At 45.9% G+C, this 18,385-nt stretch overlaps 3 protein-coding genes across 7 annotated transcripts; all 3 read left to right on the top strand.

Moving 5' to 3' along the window:
- Positions 1–408: 408 nt before the first annotated feature.
- On the top strand, positions 409–5,887 carry LOC143209560 (uncharacterized). 4 transcript variants are annotated; one of them, XM_076425354.1, is made up of 2 exons: positions 409–802; positions 4,864–5,887. In XM_076425354.1, the coding sequence occupies exons 1-2, from the start codon at positions 755–757 to the stop codon at positions 5,188–5,190; spliced, it is 375 nt and encodes a 124-aa protein (XP_076281469.1). In that variant the 5' UTR covers positions 409–754; the 3' UTR covers positions 5,191–5,887. The 4 variants fall into 4 exon arrangements, with proteins under 4 accessions (XP_076281469.1, XP_076281468.1, XP_076281467.1 ...); XM_076425353.1 differs by lacking the exon at positions 409–802 and adding an exon at positions 865–1,521; XM_076425352.1 differs by lacking the exon at positions 409–802 and adding an exon at positions 1,604–3,169.
- Positions 5,888–6,029: 142 nt separating this feature from the next.
- LOC143209559 (uncharacterized) lies at positions 6,030–8,571 on the top strand. 2 transcript variants are annotated; one of them, XR_013009107.1, is made up of 4 exons: positions 6,030–6,506; positions 7,185–7,471; positions 7,602–7,832; positions 8,451–8,571. XR_013009107.1 is itself a non-coding variant. In XM_076425351.1 (3 exons), the coding sequence occupies exons 1-3, from the start codon at positions 6,389–6,391 to the stop codon at positions 7,737–7,739; spliced, it is 543 nt and encodes a 180-aa protein (XP_076281466.1). In that variant the 5' UTR covers positions 6,030–6,388; the 3' UTR covers positions 7,740–8,176. The 2 variants fall into 2 exon arrangements, 1 of the variants encoding a protein (XP_076281466.1); XM_076425351.1 differs by lacking the exon at positions 8,451–8,571 and having other exon boundaries at positions 7,602–8,176.
- On the top strand, positions 8,512–15,613 carry LOC143209540 (uncharacterized). The gene is made up of 10 exons (XM_076425312.1): positions 8,512–8,965; positions 10,717–11,133; positions 11,224–11,274; positions 11,354–11,413; positions 11,477–11,539; positions 11,631–11,678; positions 11,745–12,005; positions 12,212–12,536; positions 13,180–13,621; positions 14,550–15,613. The coding sequence occupies exons 1-10, from the start codon at positions 8,668–8,670 to the stop codon at positions 14,781–14,783; spliced, it is 2,199 nt and encodes a 732-aa protein (XP_076281427.1). The 5' UTR covers positions 8,512–8,667; the 3' UTR covers positions 14,784–15,613.
- Positions 15,614–18,385: the final 2,772 nt, after the last annotated feature.

The following is an 18,385-nucleotide window of genomic DNA, read 5'->3' as shown; positions in this document are numbered from 1 at the left end:
CTATAGATCTCGAAGACTATAGGTCCCCGATCGACTATTCAAATTTCAAACTAACGCCGCGTTTGAACTTTCCCGGTGAATGTACCACTAGGATAGCTCCTAAGTTAAATAATCTGCAAATACGGGTCTGTTCAAATATCTGTTTATACGTTTCGTCCGCCAATTGCTATTTCTTTCGCGAAAACAGGTATTTGATCGGATCGAAATAATTCTTGATAATTCGGAAGAGACAACGCGACGTGTCGCGTCGGCGTCAATCTGTTAATTTATTTACGGCTTTACGCGAACGAACGACAAGCCAAGCGTGATGCGCGGACAGGTACAGGCACTTACAGAGTACAGGTACGAGCAGGTAGCGTTCACGGAGATCGGAGACGGGACGGTCTTGAGTCCCGCCGCGATCGGACTTCGAGTTTGATTAGTTGTCGAGCGTGCACCGTGGCGCACGCTTCAAAACTTTCGCCTGGCGATTCGCGATTCGGACATCGACGCAACCTGCAGCTGCGTGCGGCTCTGTCGATGTTCGTCATCGTAGAGCCAATCGACAAGGTGTTCATCTCCGACTTCGTCGAATCGATTTTATCACGGTTTCGCGTGCCAGCATCCTGGCAAAAGACGTTCACGTCAGCGAGAGGGAATCATCAACGAGAACTACGATGAAACGGGCGCGTTAAATCGAAAAATCAATTTGAGAAGAAAGTATTTCGACCATGATGCGGTGATCACCGAAGTCGAAGAAAGCGGTCCGTCCATCATGAGGTGCTTCAAGAATTTTTTCCAGCACACGTGGCACCCGCAGCAGGTAATTTTCAGCGCGGAGAGTCGTTCGCGAGTCGCTCGTCGTAACGGCGAGTTTTGCATTTGAACGGCTGCGTACCTATATGGTGAATTATGCGTCGCGAAATATGGCGAATGTTTTGGAACTGTCGCGTTTCGGTCGACGCGCTTCTTTGCATCGCGTTGGCGTGACCTCGCGCGTCTCGGATGATCGTAGATAACGACGGATAATGAGCGCTCGTTCCCTCCGTTCCTCGGGAGAAACGAATTACGAATTACGCGAACGCCTCCGTCGAACGTATATTGTCACCCGCAGTTACTTTTCGCGGACGCACAGTGCATAACCATCGGCATCCGTATCGGTAGCCTTGGCGGTCTCCGATAAGGCAACAACTTTCATTCCTCGACACGTTCGACGAGAATCCATCGATACTTTCGCTTCTCGACCGAGATACCGCGGTTGCTGTTCGATCCCGCAGATTTCTCGCGCTGCAATCCACTGCAATCTCCGAGAAAACAAAAATGGTCATGAAAATCGAGCGGATTCTGCGAGCTCGTTTATTTCGCGACCGACTTCAGCCGATTTGCTCCCGGCCCCGCGGCCCCACGGCCCATGGGGTTAAATTTCGACCGGTACGATCGATTCGCCGAGCTTCCCTAGGAGTCTACCTGGCGTAGGATTTTCCAGCACGAATGGACACCTTCGGAGTGACGCGAAACATCAGCCTCGGCGGATTGCGCAAGGTACTCTTATCTACGATCCTTCCGGAGAGTCGGTCGCATCCTTGAAACCTGTTGCGCCGGCGCATCCGCTCGGCCAATAATTATATCCGTGGCTGTAAGGAAAAACGCCGCGGGTCACAATCTCAAAAAATTCCAGTTTACATATTGATTGAGCTTTAGAGTATATGGGATTTACATATTTATCGGAAAATAGAGTCGTGAAAAGAAATTCGGAAGGCTCGAAAAAATAATGCAATTTAACTGTTGTCCTATGTGCAATTCATACACCTCGATACTTATATCTCGAAAGAAAGTAATAGTACAATCTATGCCATGCAGTGTTCTAATTACAACCACAGATGTATGTATATTTCCCGATTTTCTTTACTTCCTCGGCAATTGCAACTGTTCGCGTTCACCAGAGTTGGGCAAAATGTAATTTCGATTACAATTACAATTACTTGCCAACAGAGTTGGGCAAAATGTAATTTCAATTACAATTACTTACCAATTACATGTCATTGTAATTGGTAATTGCAATTACTTAACACGATTACAGTAATTGTAATTGAGTCTAACAATTACTTCAGCGTAATTGTTCTTTTAAACCACTAACTTTTATGTTTTGGACCATTTCACCGTTTTCTTATTGTAATTATAGTCCACGTTTGCACATGTAATTGAAGATGTAATTAACCCGGCGTTGGTAAGGTGGGAAAATGTATCGTAAATGGTAATTAGGTGGGGTCTCACAGACCCCCCGAAATAATATATTGTGTTATAGAAATAAATACCTTTTTCATAAATATAAGATTAGGTACATGCTTAAAAGGCTTGTAATGTATCAGAGTAAAACGCAGATCCACCAAATTAAATTTTTATTATTGAAAAATACTTAACAACTGTCACGCGTTGTTACAATGTTACGATCAATCTAAAATCTCTGGAGTCTCTGTGAGACCCCACCTAACTAACGCCGGGTTAAATACTCGTGTAATTAATTACTGCCCAACTCTGGCGTTGACGCGCGAACGTCTCGACTCGAGGATTGCGATGGATCGCGATCGATCGACGGCATCGCTCGAAGAAGAGAACCGAGATAACGGAAGATCAGGTGCCGAGGTTGATAAGGTCTGGGATAATGTGCCTCGATTGTCGTTGGCCAACGAATCACGGCCGCGGTCTGTCGTTTGTCGTTCGTCATTCGTCGTTGGTCGCTCGTCGTTCGTCGCCTATCAACCCGTTGCGAGCCGCGCCGTAACTAAAGCCGTAATCGGTCAGCCGGTCAGTCCGCACGGCATCGCGTTCCAGTAAACTACAACCTTCCCGTGATGTAGGCTCCCTCTGTGGATCGTTTTCACCTCGTAGTTCGTAGTGTCAAGGAACGATCTCCGCGGTGTCCAAACCGGAAGCAACCGAGCGCCGCCGATGAACTTGTCGGCCGAGCGCAACGACTGCACGAGTAGATGACTGGATGATTAAACGTTCATTCGCTTTCGGGCCTCGATGCTCCCGCGATAAACTAATCATAGTTGGTTCAGGAAGACCAGACTGGCCGAAATTCCGAGATCGTAAGATCGGGCCACTTGGTGATCAAGAGGACAACGCCTCCAAGGAAATCCGCGTAGAAAACTATGCGCAACGAGAAGAACCGTCCCTCCAGAAACAAGTACGCTTCTCCAGTCTGTTTACGACCAGTGCTTTTTCAAACGAAGCTCCCATGGGCCCCCTTCGCCGTACCACGCGGAAATTATACATAAGTAGACGTCGGAGCAGGGTCGGCCGACCCTCGCGATCAAATCGGACGGAGGGTTCACGAATCGTTGACCCGGTCAATTTCCGACGCGATCTCTTGTGCCAGATCCGCCGGATCGCGCGCTGCCAGCTCCGATACGTCGCGCGTCGCATCGGTCAGATTTGCTTCTTCTAAGTCGAGATTCGGGAGACTCGCTTTCTCCTGCGATTCCATGGAGAACTACGTATACTCGAGGATGCAACGCCGAATATTAAATGTACGGACAGGATTCCTGTAGTTTGCGAGTCGCGAGTACTTGAAATCGTTCGCGGTGCCAGGCTGTATGCAAAGTTACCGATTCTTTCGTAAACGACAAGTAAACGGGCAAAACGACTAAGGAGAAAGTTCGTCGAGTCTTGTAAAAGACTACAACCGAAAGATACAGTTTAAACACCTCCTCCGCGGATAAATTCACCGTTCGCGAGACAAACGCTGGTCGAATAGTAGACGATTGATTTTGTTTGACAATTAGCAAAGTTGCTTTATAATTCGTAATAAACGATCGACCCGTTGCGCCGAAAACATTTAAAAATTTATCATCAGCAAATACGATCGATAGACGAAACATATCTACAAAACAATCATTCGAAAAACTAGTTGCCAGGTTACCCTGAATACGTCAGGCTGTGACTAAAAATAAAGGCGTGATGTAAGAAGATGTTTTAATTATGTATTGTCGTTGTCAAAATCTATTGAAGGTCATCGCTAGCCTAAGGTTGTCGCTGGAACAATTCGAAACGCATCCAAGCAAGCGAGACGGCCAGCATGTGTCGCGCGCAACCGAAAATCTGTTGCAGGGTATTGCACTGGCTCCGACCGAGTCTAGAGTCTATCTGGGGCAAAGAAGGAACGTTCTAATCGGAGAAAGCGAAGCGGACAGCCTTCTGTCGCAAGACCTTTCCTATCTCTAGCGTCATTAGCCCCGAAACTTTGTTCGCAGTGCGATCCGTGACACTCCTACGGCAAAGAGCTCGTAGTCCAAGTTGCATCGGTGGTGCTCCCGATAGAAATTTCTTTAAAAGGCGCGCAACGATTTCGTGCTTTCGTTTTATCACGTCGATAAGATTGCGTGGTTAAGGAGGAAGCTGCGGCTTGACTCGACCAGAAGCCGCGGGTTGGCCATCGCGGGCAAACCACGCGAGACAGATATACATCCTATCCGGTTATCGTCTGTTTTCGTCTTCGGAAACACCTGAACACTCGTCGCGCCAACTTTTTCGGTCATTATACTACCAAATGAATAAATGAACGTTCCTCGCGGCGTTTTATCGGTGTTGGTTCGCCAACATTGATTCTCGTCGTTCCTCGTGCGTCGGAATGTTGGTAAGAAATCGGCCGTTCATCGCGTTAACGAAACGAAAATGGTGTTCTCGAGGAAACGACTGCGGACCTGCGTCAAACAAACAAGTCCTTATCTCTCTGTTTTGACTCCTCGTAACTATCCGAGCGTGAATAGCCAGAGGTCTCTGTCGGCTAGTCGTTCGCGCGACGATAAGGGTCGTGCGTGGTCCCGTCCTCGACACGCGTCATTTATACGGCAATCGACGATACTCGAAACGTTTTTGCAGATGGAGAGTCTGTCGCGGTTCGAGCTGACCAAGACGGAGACGAGAGGAGCGGAGGAGACCGAGTTGGCCGAGGTGAAGACCACGCTGCCCACTAACAATGCCGCCACCTCGACGGGAAAACTGGCGTCGTTGCAGCACGCGCAACAGGTGCAGCCGGGCAGCATCCCTTGCAGGAACAGAGGCTGTAAGAGCTGGTCCGGCCGATCGGAGTCCCGACTGGAGAGCCCGTGGCACTTCCTCAAGACCGTCTTCCTCATCTCGGTGATCGTAGCTCTCGTCCTCTGGGTGATCGTGTACACGTTCCTCACGCAGTATCGAATTCTGTGAACTGGGCGCGCCACGAAGTTTCGAACCAATTCGGAAAGCTTCGCCGAACTCTCCGCAAAATTACTAATTACGAATTGCGAGGCGTCGCGCGTCGGTGTCAGTATTCCTCCTGTCAGTGATTTCGTGATTGTGACCCACCGTGTACGGAGAGTCCGATCCGGGACTACGATTTACAATCCAGAGTCCACGTGGTGCAGAGGTCGCCGTTCCACGAAGAAAATAAACTGTCGAAGCGTTTCGTTATCTTGGCAAATAGTCGAGTGCCGATAGACAGCGTTGTTAAGCGGAACTGCCTAAGTACATACTAGAAAATTGTCCGGTCTTCGTCGTTTACGCTTCCTTCTTGTCTGCTACCGAAAGCGCGCTTCCGATAATGGTCGCGAGAAATGACGAAACGCCAGGAACGTTTCATCACGTCTATTTGCACGCGCGCACGAGCGGAAAGATATGCCGAATCGCCGACGAAATTCCGCGGAAAAGTCGCGAGCTATCGACCACAGATCCTTCTGGTCGCGCGCGTGAAAAAATGTAAAAACGCTTTTTCCGTTTCAACCGACGACGATTCCGACAGCTTCGCGTACACGCATTACGTCACTGCGTTCGACCATCCGAATAGTGTTGCTAATCTTGTAATCGGTAGAACGTTTTTTATCCATTGTTTGTTAATACTCGAATAAATCGCAAGAGTCTGGAGAAACGTGATTCTATAAGATGATTTCCAGACCCGAAACCAACTTCACGAAGGTTCTTCGAATGTTTCTTTCACGATCGATCCCTCGATCCAGCTACATTTGCATCGGACAGCCTTGAAATTCGCCGGTTTTGTTAACCACGAATATATGACGCTCTGATCAATGAGACGAGCCGCGTTTCCTTTGGATCCGTGAAAGTTTGATGGACGATTTAATTTCTTCGAACGAGACAGCGCGTTGCCTGTGCTTCACTCGGAAACGGGATTTTACTCTGTAAAACTATACAGTGAGACGTTTCGTGCGATGCCGAGGATGTTGCGAGGGATGCACGGTCTCTCGGTATAACCAAAAAAAAAGGTGAGGAGAATGTGAGTTTCGATGAAGCTCGATCGAAACGAATTGAGCGGTTATACGACTCACGCATCTCTTCCAGTGCGAGGGATCTCCGATACGACGATCTTTGAACAAAGCGGAAGATCACGCGGAAAAGCCGGGTCTCGCGGTAGATGCTTCGAAGGAAACACCGAGTCAGCAATCTGAAGCAGGAAAGGGAGAAGATTGCGCGGTACTTGCAGAGCTTTTTGTCTCGGGTACGCGATCCTGAACGGAGGGAGCCCGGGAAAGGTAAGATCGGAATCTTAACGCAAACGACGCACAGTGGGGTATTTACCAAATACTATTTGGCCCAAGTGTCGGAGGAAAGTCAATTTCAAAAGTAAGTCGTACAATTTTTGCTGTCCGACGTAGTTAAAGGTCTGAAGAACAAGGCTTCAGTATTGTTTTCTTCATTTGTGCATCCGTGAAACACTCTGCCAAATTGATCACTTTTTGCAGGCAACATCGTCGACTTTGTTCTAAATAAAATATGTATGTTGTAGTCCATGTGGAATTAGGGGGGTTTTAGTCATCATTTTGCAGGTTTCGATATTTTGTAGAAAAAAAAATTCTTTTGTAATAGCCCAATCCTTCCGGTATAAAACAAAAAACAAATGTAGCTCGATCGGACGAACAGTTCCTGAGATAAAAATTCGTAAGCGAGGCCCGTTTTCGCCAGAATGAGCAAACATTGCAAATTTCGAAGGTCAATTAAATTCGAAACCGGCAAAATGATGAACCGCCCTAATTTCACATGGACTACAACATATTTCATTAAAAAAGTGATCGATTTGGCATGGACAGGCGCCTCTAATGGAATGACGACCTTTCCTTCCTTGAGCAAAATGATCATCGAACCGTAGAACACGTTCTCGTTACGTAAAGTACAAAGCAAAATGAATTTGTACACACAATCGGTGCAAACAGGGGACGATGCTGCGACAGAGAGCGTAGCGATAAGCGGACCGACTCGCAAAGGAGCCGTCGAGGATGCGAAGAGCAAAGCGCTAGCCAAAGCCTCGGCGACCGTGGCGATAGGATTGGCCGCGTTCGACGCACCGGGACCCTCGAGGATTCAATCGAGCAAGAACAAGTCGAATCGGAGCAGCCGGAACACTACTCGGGACAAATCCACGCAAATGCGGAAGAACCTGAGCACGCAGAGCCTGCGGGCAAACGAACAAGTCTACGACGACGATGACAACGACGACGATGTAATTCGATTTCTAATCGCTTCAATATCCAGGGAATCGATCGCGTTCGCTACGAGTCGTTGTCTAAAGAAACTGTACCGAAAATATTTGATCCGGAAATTTGTCTAAACTCGATCGACCTTCGTTTCAGTCCGACCCGCGGAACGAACATCAGAGGCCGAAGTACATACTGATCGGTTGGGACTCTTTCCGGTCGAAGCTGATGCTGCTCCTGATGGTCTTGTTCCTCCTATGGATAGCAATCTATTTTCCCCTAATCGGAAGTTGAAGCCGAGCAACGAGCTCGGCGAACTCGTTCTTGGAACGGAACGAGCTCTTAAACTTTCCCGATCGTCGTGCAACGCTGACACGTGTAAATATTGTATGTATATATAAGCATTGGAAAAATGTAAGGATGTCGCGCGTCGATTATTCGTCAATAAAGAAACCGTTCTGCTAATTACCAATCGGGGATACAGTGCACGAAGCCTCGAGTCATTTGCGCCGTAGTTGTCGAAGTTGCGCAACTTGCAATAGAAACGTTTCAATTCGAGGAACAAACGATCGAACGCTGCATCATTCGTTCCACGATTACGCCAAGCTGCAGTCAAACTTCCGATCTGGCTGCCTTCGAGCCTCTATTTGACCCGAGATCTCGTGGAACCAAATATTGGGTTGGTGAGAAAGTAATATCGGTATTTTAAGGTGAAATGAAAGCGAGATTTTTGATTCGAGCAATGAACTTTAAACAATGGAGTCTTTTGCCATCTTTCTGGTGGCTTTTTAAGGAAGTGGAATCGTTCTCAGAGTCGCAAGGGCGCGGAATAATGCGAATTTCGCCTTGTAAACGTAAAAATAGGAAAGGGGGCGATTGCGACCTAGATTGATCTTTCATTATACATATCGCGCACCATTGCGATCCCGGAAACGAGTCTACCTCCTTAAAATACCGAAATGGCTTTCTTGCCAAGCCAATATTTCCCATCAAGGTTCCTCGTAGATGTCCAGGTACGAACCGAGAAATATACGAGCGACGAGAGCATCGCATTAACCGGGTCTTACGAGCGAGCACGTCGGACGTGACCCAACTCGTTTGAATGCAAGATTGCCTGCCGCGCCGCGCCGGCTGACATCATCCTTTCAAAAAGATCTTGGACGCTGCGTCTCGTGACCGTGCAAAGACCTTAGCCGGACCAGGGTCGCGAGCACGTTTGCCAATGAGAAACAAGAAGGCAGGAGGAAAGTGCGACCGACGCGGCGGGGGCGAACCGAACGGAACGAAACGGAACGGAATCGGATCGAATCGAATCGAGAGCCGGCCGAGGCTTCAGTCTTTAGTCGCGCGTCGCGTCAACGCGTTCCTCTATCCAACTTCTATAGATATAGACTACAGACGCGGCGACGATCGATCAGCATCGAACGAAAATCCTGCATCTCGGCTGGAAGCATCGTCGATCATGAGAATCAAAGGCGCGACCGTGTTCCTCGCGCTGCTCGCGCTGTCACTCATCGTTGGTAAGTCGACGCTACCGGATTAACCCGATATCTGCGTTCCATCGAAGGTCGACGGTCGCGTAAACAAACCCGGACGTTTCAATTTTTCCTCCATTTTAAAAACTGGCTTGCCTCGCGACGCGTTCGAACGCTCATTCGGAATCTAAGAGCCGAACATACAAAGCGAAAGAAAGTTTTCGATACCTCCGACCGCGTGTCAGACGATTCGTCCTTGAGCAGGTTAACTCGGGACAACCGATTACCATTTGTTCTCTTTATCCGTGCGCCGTACAGTGTGTCACCCAATTAACTTTCATTTTTCTATTCGCATACGTTCTACGTTGCTCGCATCGGTCTCGTTCGCGACAGGACGTTTCCAACAGGAAAATCGCCGAAGTGAAAGGAAGATTACCGGTCGGCCGGTTTTCCCACCGTCGACACGATCCTTCCTTCGCGAATTTATCATAACATTCGACGCGATATTACGTAAAATTACGAACGGCAGAAAAAAATGTTTGGACGCGCGTTATCTGCTCCAGAATGTTCGCAAGCGATTCTAACATATTTCTCTCCGATCGCTCCTGTTTTTCCGCTTATTATCAAGGTTATCGCGAGTTCAAGCATAACTACATACATACGTTCCACCGATACGATCGTAAACTAGAAAGAGGGAGAGAGAGAGAGAGTTCTTGGAATAGCTAGAAGTTTCCGAAGAGAAACTTGGCGCAACACGATGCGGTCGATGCAATATTTTTTGTTTCGTCCATTCACTGAGCAACAGTCGGGCAGTTTATCGCTCGGCCCGATTACCAGATGCCCGGAAGGATCAAGGAGACCAGTGTTTCCCATGGAAATTTCCACGGCCGAAGTGCCCGTGGGAAGATCTCTACCATCATGGCCGCTATTGCTGCCATCAACGTAATTTGAATTTAAGATCGCGAGAGCACGAGGACGTTAATCAACGACGTCGATCGGAAAAGAGATAGTCTCGGGACCCTCCGAACCCTCGAAAAGCGTATTAACGCTAAACCTACCGAGCTGTACAAGTAGCCGGTACACGTTGCCTTATAAAAATAACAAGCTTAGATTTATTTGAACTTTGTGTGGTTCACATTATAGAATATCTGCGCCACTAAATATATTCATTTCATTATTTACCACGAAAACATCTTTATAATTTCAATAGTCATCTAGACCGCGGATCTTTATGCGAAATAAAAATTGTCTGCGTCGATTGCAAGAAACAGAAACCAAATAGAACACTATTTCCTCCCTTAACTTTCCGTCGGGCGCAATGTGCTTGGCGGGCCCACATTCAAAAAACATGATAAACGCCTAATTAAGTTCATTTATACAACTGCAGTTAGGGAAATAGTACACTTGGTGAGATCGATACTCGTAGGGCCGCCCTTTTGGGCCCTCCCCAAGGGTGGGGTTGACTGCTTTCGAGGTACCTAAATGATCGCGCTGTGCCTGTCAGATCGGTTGCGCCCGACGGAAGGTTAATAATTTTAATAAATGAGGAATCATATATCGACGTCTTCATATTTCAAGATATTCCTACAATTTGGAATTTCGTCTACTCAATTTTCCTATAAATGTATAAAGATCCGCAGTCTACTTATGACATAAAAAGTCTGGAACCGGTGATTTGACCGGTGCTAGTAGGTTTAGTGATAAATCAGGAAACCTTTCGAGTCCTCCGAGCTATCCGGAACACGGCAGCCCATTCTCTGAACCTCCGATACGAACGACGTCGACTTTTTTTCTAGCCGATGTCGAAGCAGGATGGAAGTTCTGGAAAAAGGACAAGACGACGACGACCACCGAGACACCCTCTAGCACAACCGCGAAGCCAACAACCAGCAAACCAGCCGGCAAACCGGACGGAAAACCGTCGAGCGTTCCGAACAACGTCGGCTCGGTCGTGATAGGTGCCGGAGATCCTGGTCTAGCGATCGGCGTCAATTCGAACGGACAGAATATCAGAAACAACGCGAAACCCGGCAAACCGGCCCCGGGAACGGAAGTTGGCCTCGACATCGGCGGGTCCAGGCCTGCGAGACCCGGAACCGGCGGGAACTCCGGTCAAGGCTACAGGGAATGGGCCGCGGACCTGGCCGGTGTCGGAGAACCCGGAAAACAACCGCCGAAGACGCCCAACCAAGGACCAGCGCTCTCTTCCGGAGGTAATTCACTCGATACGATCCAAACAACTCGTAAAGTTGTCCAGATTCTTTATTGTTCGAAAAAAAACCAATGATTCTCCGAATGTTTAGCCTCTGGACCAGCGCCCCTGCCCGGTACCGCGACAAGACCTCAAACGCCAGGTATTTACGTGTAAATTCTTGGTCCTTGACGTCGAGTGAAGTTCGACGGATCGATAAGTGACTTTGTTTTCTTTCAAAGGACCTGGATCGAGGCCGAACGCATCTCCAGGAGCCACGCCCCTCCAACCTCAGACTCCAGGTATACGCAGCTCCGCTAGTTGATCGGAATAAAGATGACACGCGAATCGTCGCGTTGTTTCAGGTGCTGCTCCAGTCACTCCCGCGCCACGACCTCAGCCTCAGCAACCTGCGCCGCAATCACCAGGTTTTATCCGCTTCTCTCTTGATTTTTCAAATAGAATGCATACGAAGCATTCAGACAGAGGTTGTGAGAAATATTCTGTATTTTGTTCCAGGTTCTAGACCCTCCTCCGTGCCTGGGAGTCCATCGTCCTCTCCACCAGGTGAGCGAGATTGTTCGTAACCCCATCGAGATGGTAAACTGTAACTCGTTGTATCCGATGTTGAAGGATCGCCATTTGGGAGACCAGCCACGTTACCAGGACAACCACAGCCGCAGCCATCACCGAACCAACCCGGATCCGGAGGCAATCAGGTGTCGACGTTGCACGTGGGCAGTCTGAAACCTAGCAGCACCACTCCACCACCAGCTTCCAGGCCTGGAAGTCCCGGAACATCTGGAAAAACTTGGGCGGACGTAGCCGGCGGTGGCAGCAGGCCCAACTCCCCGACTCCTTCCACGAGGCAACCCACTTATCCGAATCAACCAGGTAAATAAACGATCTAGCACCGGTCATTTGACCGGTCGTGGTATGTACGTTTGGTTGTGAAGGATTATCTTTCTGCCTTAAAGTTTTATATAATAAACCAATAGACAGTAACGAAACGATTTGCAAGAGTTGCGCATTCTAAAATCGGACATTCGTATGCAACAACCTAATATCTGTTGAAATTCAATCGAGCGATTCGTTAATAGGACAAGCCCAGCCCAGACCGCAAACACCCAGCCAACCCGGACAGACCAGGCCTTCCGGAGGCGCGATCGCGGGTGGAGCGCTCGCGGGTGGTGCGATAGCAGGCGGCGCGATAGCTGCCGGTGCCCTAGGAGGCAAGACCAGCACTCCTACAACTTATTCGAGCAACCCTACCTACAGCAAGGGTAACACTATCACCGACGAGGACCTGGAGAAGCTCTCCGAGGCTCTGTTCATCAAGGACAACAACAACGCGAACAGACACATAACTCTGAACGTTCAGAAGCAGACGTCCAGCAGCAGCACCACCGACGACGCGTCTCAACCGTGAGTTTCCTTCGATTTGTTCAACGACATGTCGCAGCTCGGCAAGAACAATGACACGATTCAAAAAATAACGATTTTGAAAATGCTTTCGCCGCTACCGGTTCGATCAATTAATATAATATAGCAATTTTGCAAAAGATTTACTCCTTTCCTGACGTTTCGGTTCTGTTTTGAACCTTTATCAAAGGTGGAAATTTGCTTCTAAACGAAAAATATATAGGTAAATATAATTTTCAATAATATGCAATGAAATTGATCAAACTTGGTTTTGATACGTACTTGCTATAATAACTTTATCTATGTATTTGATAACATTTACGATCGATAATTGGAATTATTTTATAACGATTTTGAAGTTGGAACAGTGATAGATGCGTTTAGTTTGCCAGTACATGCTAGAAAAACTCTAATTGACTAGTTTTCTTTTTGAGCCAGTTCATATCTGTAGTGGCAGGAACTTAGAGTTGATGTCGACGGAGATTTTGGTGTGAGAATACTGTATTTTTTAGTTATGTCACTATTTTCTTGCCGGGCTGCGATATGGCTGACAAAGAGCGACATCGGATCATCGGATCGACGTGTCCTCGAGTAGCAACCGAAAAGAGGACAAATAAGGATTGAAAAGGTGATCTTGTTATTCCAGGTTATTCTCGGTGAACCCGGAAGCCTACCAAGGTCCCACGATCCAGAAAATAATAACGATCTACGATAATTACCAACCGGACACGAACGTGAACGAGCATATAAGCCCGTTGCAGAGGCAAGAGGAGAGTCTCCTGGTAGACACGATGCTCAGCACGAACGTTATGTCAGCTGCAATGAGATTCCTCGCGGACAAAGGGCAAATCAGGAAAGATTACTACGAGTACAAGGACACCTTGAGGAAGATATGGTTCAACCTGTTCTCCCGGGGACAAGGCAAGATCGGCAGCTCGGGATTCGAGCACGTGTTCATGGCGGAACTGAAGAACGGCCAGACCGGCATCGAAGTGGTCGGTTTGCACAATTGGATTTATTATAGCAAGGAGGAGGCCAGCGGGAAGGTAGACTACAACGGGTACTTGAAGAAAGTTGACCTGGCGGATGTGAGTTTACTCGAAGGGTACCTGCTAGGCAGAGTTGGGCATTAATCGATTAAAGTTTTAATCATAATTGATTGATTAATGTGTACGATTAAAAAAAGAAATCGCCGAAAAATCGGCGATTGATTCAATCGATTGATGAAGTTAGTCGTCAATCGTTGATTAAATTTTTGCCCAACTCTGCTGTTAGGTACCCTTATTTATTTATCACTATATGATTTATCACTGGACTGCGGATCTGTATGAATCTATAGCAAGATCGAGTAGATGAAATTCAAAGTTGTTGAAAAGTTTTAAAAATTGAAGATGTCATTATACGATTTCCCCTCTTTGAAGTCATCAAGGAAAGAAATAATATTCAATTTAGTTTCTATTTTTTGCAATCGATGCAGACAATTTCAATTTCGCATAAAGATCCGCAGTCTGCGTGACTTTAACTTCATTCACGCCGTGATTTTTCAATCTAGAGTGAATTTGCTCACTGTCGTCCTAATTGTCAATGACTTTATTCGTTATTCCTCATTGATCCTTTACTTTAATGAAAAGGGGGCAAAAGAGAATGTCAAAGAAAATGTCAAGAGAATGTAAGAGAAAAGGGGAATGTCGAAATTTATTTCTACACCTTCCACAACTTCGATTTGCTATGCGACATAACTAGACTGCGGACTTTTATGCAAAATAAAAATGGTTTCCATCGATTACGATGAACTGGAGCCTTCGTGCCTTTAATAATTATAATAAGCTGATACTGATACATTGAAGCTCTTAAATTCATTGAATCTGTCTCTTGTTTTACACTGCACCTACTTATTTTCGACATAAATGCATAAAATCCGCAGTCCAGACATAACCATCGACGAAATTCGCATTTAACAAATTCGCGAGGTGGAGTCTCGAGTAGCTAACGACAAACGATCTTTCGATTTTACAGAAAGGCTATATCCTGAAGATAAGAACCAAGTACAGCGGCCACGACAAACCCGTGACCACGTTGTTCGTTGGCACTTCGCCGGAGCTGGAGATGGCACTATACACGGTCTGCTTCTACGCGCGTCCAGACGGCAATTGCCCGGTGTCCCTCGGTGGGACAAAGTTCAACATCGTCACGCACAAGTTTAGGTACAGGGGCAACGACCTCGTGGGAACAGCGTATCCCGAGATATAACTCCTGTTGACAGAACTCAACCGTTCGCTCGAGAACGAATTCGCGATTTCAACGAACGCGAGGCGAAGGAAACGCTCCTAGCATATTTTCGGAGCTCGAAACTTTCTAATGTATTGTGTGCTAGAAACGGTTGCGACTTTTCAGTTTTTTTTATCTAATCTACGATCACCACGATCGACCACTCGTTGCTTTTATCTTCGATTACGATCTATTCAATTAAAATAATGGAAGCGTGGTAGCGGTCGTTCGGGGCATGTGATAAATATACGAACGTGGAATTTCGGTCCCGAGATTTTCAGATTCTTGCAGCGAATACCGTATTCGTTGAAATTATAATTGTAAGTCTGTATATATGCAAGTGTCCGAGACACGGACTGCTCGCAGAGAAACCGCAAATACTCCTTGTACGCTTTTTTCCAATAAACTCCGTTACCTGAACGGTCACCGACAATGCAACAAGCTGCGACTGTTGATGCTCATTTCCACTTTTAGAATAGTTATAAATCTTCAATCTGTGCAAATCTGGGACTATTCGTTTTGCACTATGATCGCAAACAAAAAGAACTTACAGAATTGTTAATTATGTTCAAATATTAATAACTAAAGGGTAGTCGTAGCTCGCTCGTTTTGCGAGCTCGTGAGAGGGTTATTTGCGTACGTAACGAAATAAATTGTAATCGAAATTAACTAACTGGCGAATGTTCATAATATCGATAATGCAAGCAGACGTCGATAATGTAAATTTCTATTGAAATGTTGATTAAAAGCTGCGACGTTCTATTGAAATGTTGATTAAAAGCTACGACGTTCGTTTTTTTGTTGCATTGAAATATGATTCTAAAAGCACTTTTAGTTTTTCCCGAATTTTCCATTTTTCCGTGATGCTTTTCCAATTTTTCTTATCCTATAACCTAGTTCGGACTAATACGAACATTTTAAAAAAAGAATTAGCCAAATCGGTCCAGCCGTTCTCAAGTGATGCGCTTACCAACGAACAGCATTTGATTTTTATTTATATATAATAGATAGACTAGATTGCGGATGTTTATGCAATTTTCAATTTCTGCAGACAAATTTTAAGGAAGAGGAATTAAATGAAATCTTGTTTTCGGTGGTGGTAGCATCTTTAGATCTGAAATAAATAAAAATCGTGGCTGTGTTTCCGTTTACGTCCGTGTTCAGAATTTGATGAAATTTTGGGAATAGGTTCTTTTTTGACTAAAATGATGATTGTCTCAAGGATTTTTGAAAATTTTCACAACATTTTTTTCTATTTAATGTCACTCTAGAATCTAAGCACCGACCAGATACTATTAAAGACTGCTAGCCTTATAGAATATCGCGTCACTCGAATACTACGATGTTTTCTTACGCCCTCTAGGATGTATTCAGGCTGGAGTAAAAAACAGAAGGCCATCGACATGACCTCGTCGGAGCAGAAGGCTACTGAGGAGATTCTCGTCGGTGAGAAGGCAAATCGTCACGGAACCATATTGATCATCATAAATTGTCACATTCTGTACCGAGCAGATATTTCAGACGCGATGTTGGTTTCAATATTAAACGCATAACTCAAGGACAAAGAATTCCTAGAAATATATTATTGAAGCATAATTTTTTAGGAAAATCAACAATTCCTATTTCAAATTTTATACGAGACACCTCAGTTTGTAATTTCAAAACATTTCATAAACGAGAATTATTACCTTTCACTTTTTTATACATAAATGTTCCAAGAATCGATCTGGACAGAAATATTTTGAAAAGACTTTACTTTTTTGAATAAATTAATGCGTGCGAATGTTCATGGTTTAAAAGTTATTCTATATTTCGAGTTTTATTGTCTATTTTTACGAAAAATTTAGATGGCAAGGTGGTCAAGGGAGTGCTCGTTAACATGGTTAGAAAAAGGAATTGTTATAAACATTAAACAGCCAGATATAATAAATTTATCTGTGAATTGTATCGAATAAATTAATGCGTGCGAATGTTATGGTTTAAAAGTTATTACGTATCACGAAAACTATTAGCCACTTTGACTAAAAAATTAGGTGGTCAGCTAGCCAAGGGATTGCTTGTGGACATCGCTGTAAAATAGAATTGTTATAAACATTAACCAGCTGGAAATAATAAATTTATCAATAATTGTCATGGGGCGATCGACATCGATCGATATTCGGCAGAGTGGGGGGCGCCGCTCGAGCTCGGCGGAGTGGGGGGCGCCGCTGGAGCTCGGCGGCTGGGCGAGAGCTCTCCGTCAGTCAGTCAGTCGGGGCGGGGGGACCGGCGTGAGCGGACGTACTGCGGGACCAGGAGCGCCAGGAGAACCGGAGGGACCAGAGGTGGACTACAGGTCATCTACAGTTACCCTGGCCTACCTTCAACTGTCAATTCAAGGAACAACGGTAAGTTTGATTACTAATATTTTTCAAAACTTCCTTTGTCTTTTTAAACTCGTCCTTCATACTTTTGAAATTTTCATCGAGACTTTCAATGAAGACTATTGAGTCTTCTTCAAATTTATCAACTTCATTCTTTATAAAAATTACATTTTGAGCGTCCCACTCGTATGCAGGATTATAATTGCTCTTGTGAGCTGCTTTGTTGGTTGTTTTCGCACTCGTGTGCGGGGTTATAGTTATTCTCACGAGCTGTTTCGCTGGTTGTATTCGCACTTCTGTGCGGGGTTACAACTGCTCTCATGAGCTGGTTCTCTGATTGTATTCGCACTCATGTGCACGATTACAATTGTTCTTGTGAATTGGTTCGCTGGTTGCACTCGCACTTCTGTGCGGGGTTACAGTTGCTCTCATGAGCTGGTTCTCTGATTGTATTCGCACTTCTGTGCGGGGTTACAATTGCTCTCATGAGCTGTTTCTCTGATTGTATTCGCACTCATGTGCACGATTACAATTGTTCTTGTGAATTGGTTCGCTGGTTGCACTCGCACTTCTGTGCGGGGTTACAATTGCTCTCATGAGCTGGTTCTCTGATTGTATTCGCACTTCTGTGCGGGGTTACAATTGCTCTCATGAGCTGTTTCTCTGATTGTATTCGCACTCATGTGCACGATTACAATTGTTCTTGTGAATTGGTTCGCTGGTTGCACTCGCACTTCTGTGCGGGGTTACAATTGCTCTCATGAGCTGGTTCTCTGATTGTATTCGCACTTCTGTGCGGGATTACAATTGCTCTCATGAGCTGGTTCTCTGATTGTATTCGCACTCATGTGCAGGTTTATAATTGCTCTTGTGAGCTGCTGCATTGGTTGTATTCGTACTCATTTATTTAATTTAATTCCGTATTCAACTGCATTGTTTCTAGATACGATTAGTCTGTTTCAGCTAGATTACAACAGCCCGCTGCTAACAAAGACGACACACCAAATGAAGAGGACACATCAACGAAGAGGAAGAAGACTACAGTGTATTTTGAAGTTAGTTATATACGATCTATATATTAAGATTGTATATCATCGTTGTAAATATGTCGTGTTTCACAAGTCCCTCTTCCTACAAATTTTCTCATCTTGTTTGAACTTGGCATTCCTCCGATCGGAGGTCCCCCAGGGGCTCACTCACGGATGGGGCCGTGAGTGAGTA

The sequence above is a fragment of the Lasioglossum baleicum genome, chromosome 6 (genome assembly GCF_051020765.1).
Source record: "Lasioglossum baleicum chromosome 6, iyLasBale1, whole genome shotgun sequence".
Taxonomy (NCBI): domain Eukaryota; kingdom Metazoa; phylum Arthropoda; class Insecta; order Hymenoptera; family Halictidae; genus Lasioglossum; species Lasioglossum baleicum.
The sequence above is the reverse complement of the archived record's forward strand: the minus strand, read 5'-3'. Positions and strand labels throughout refer to the sequence as shown.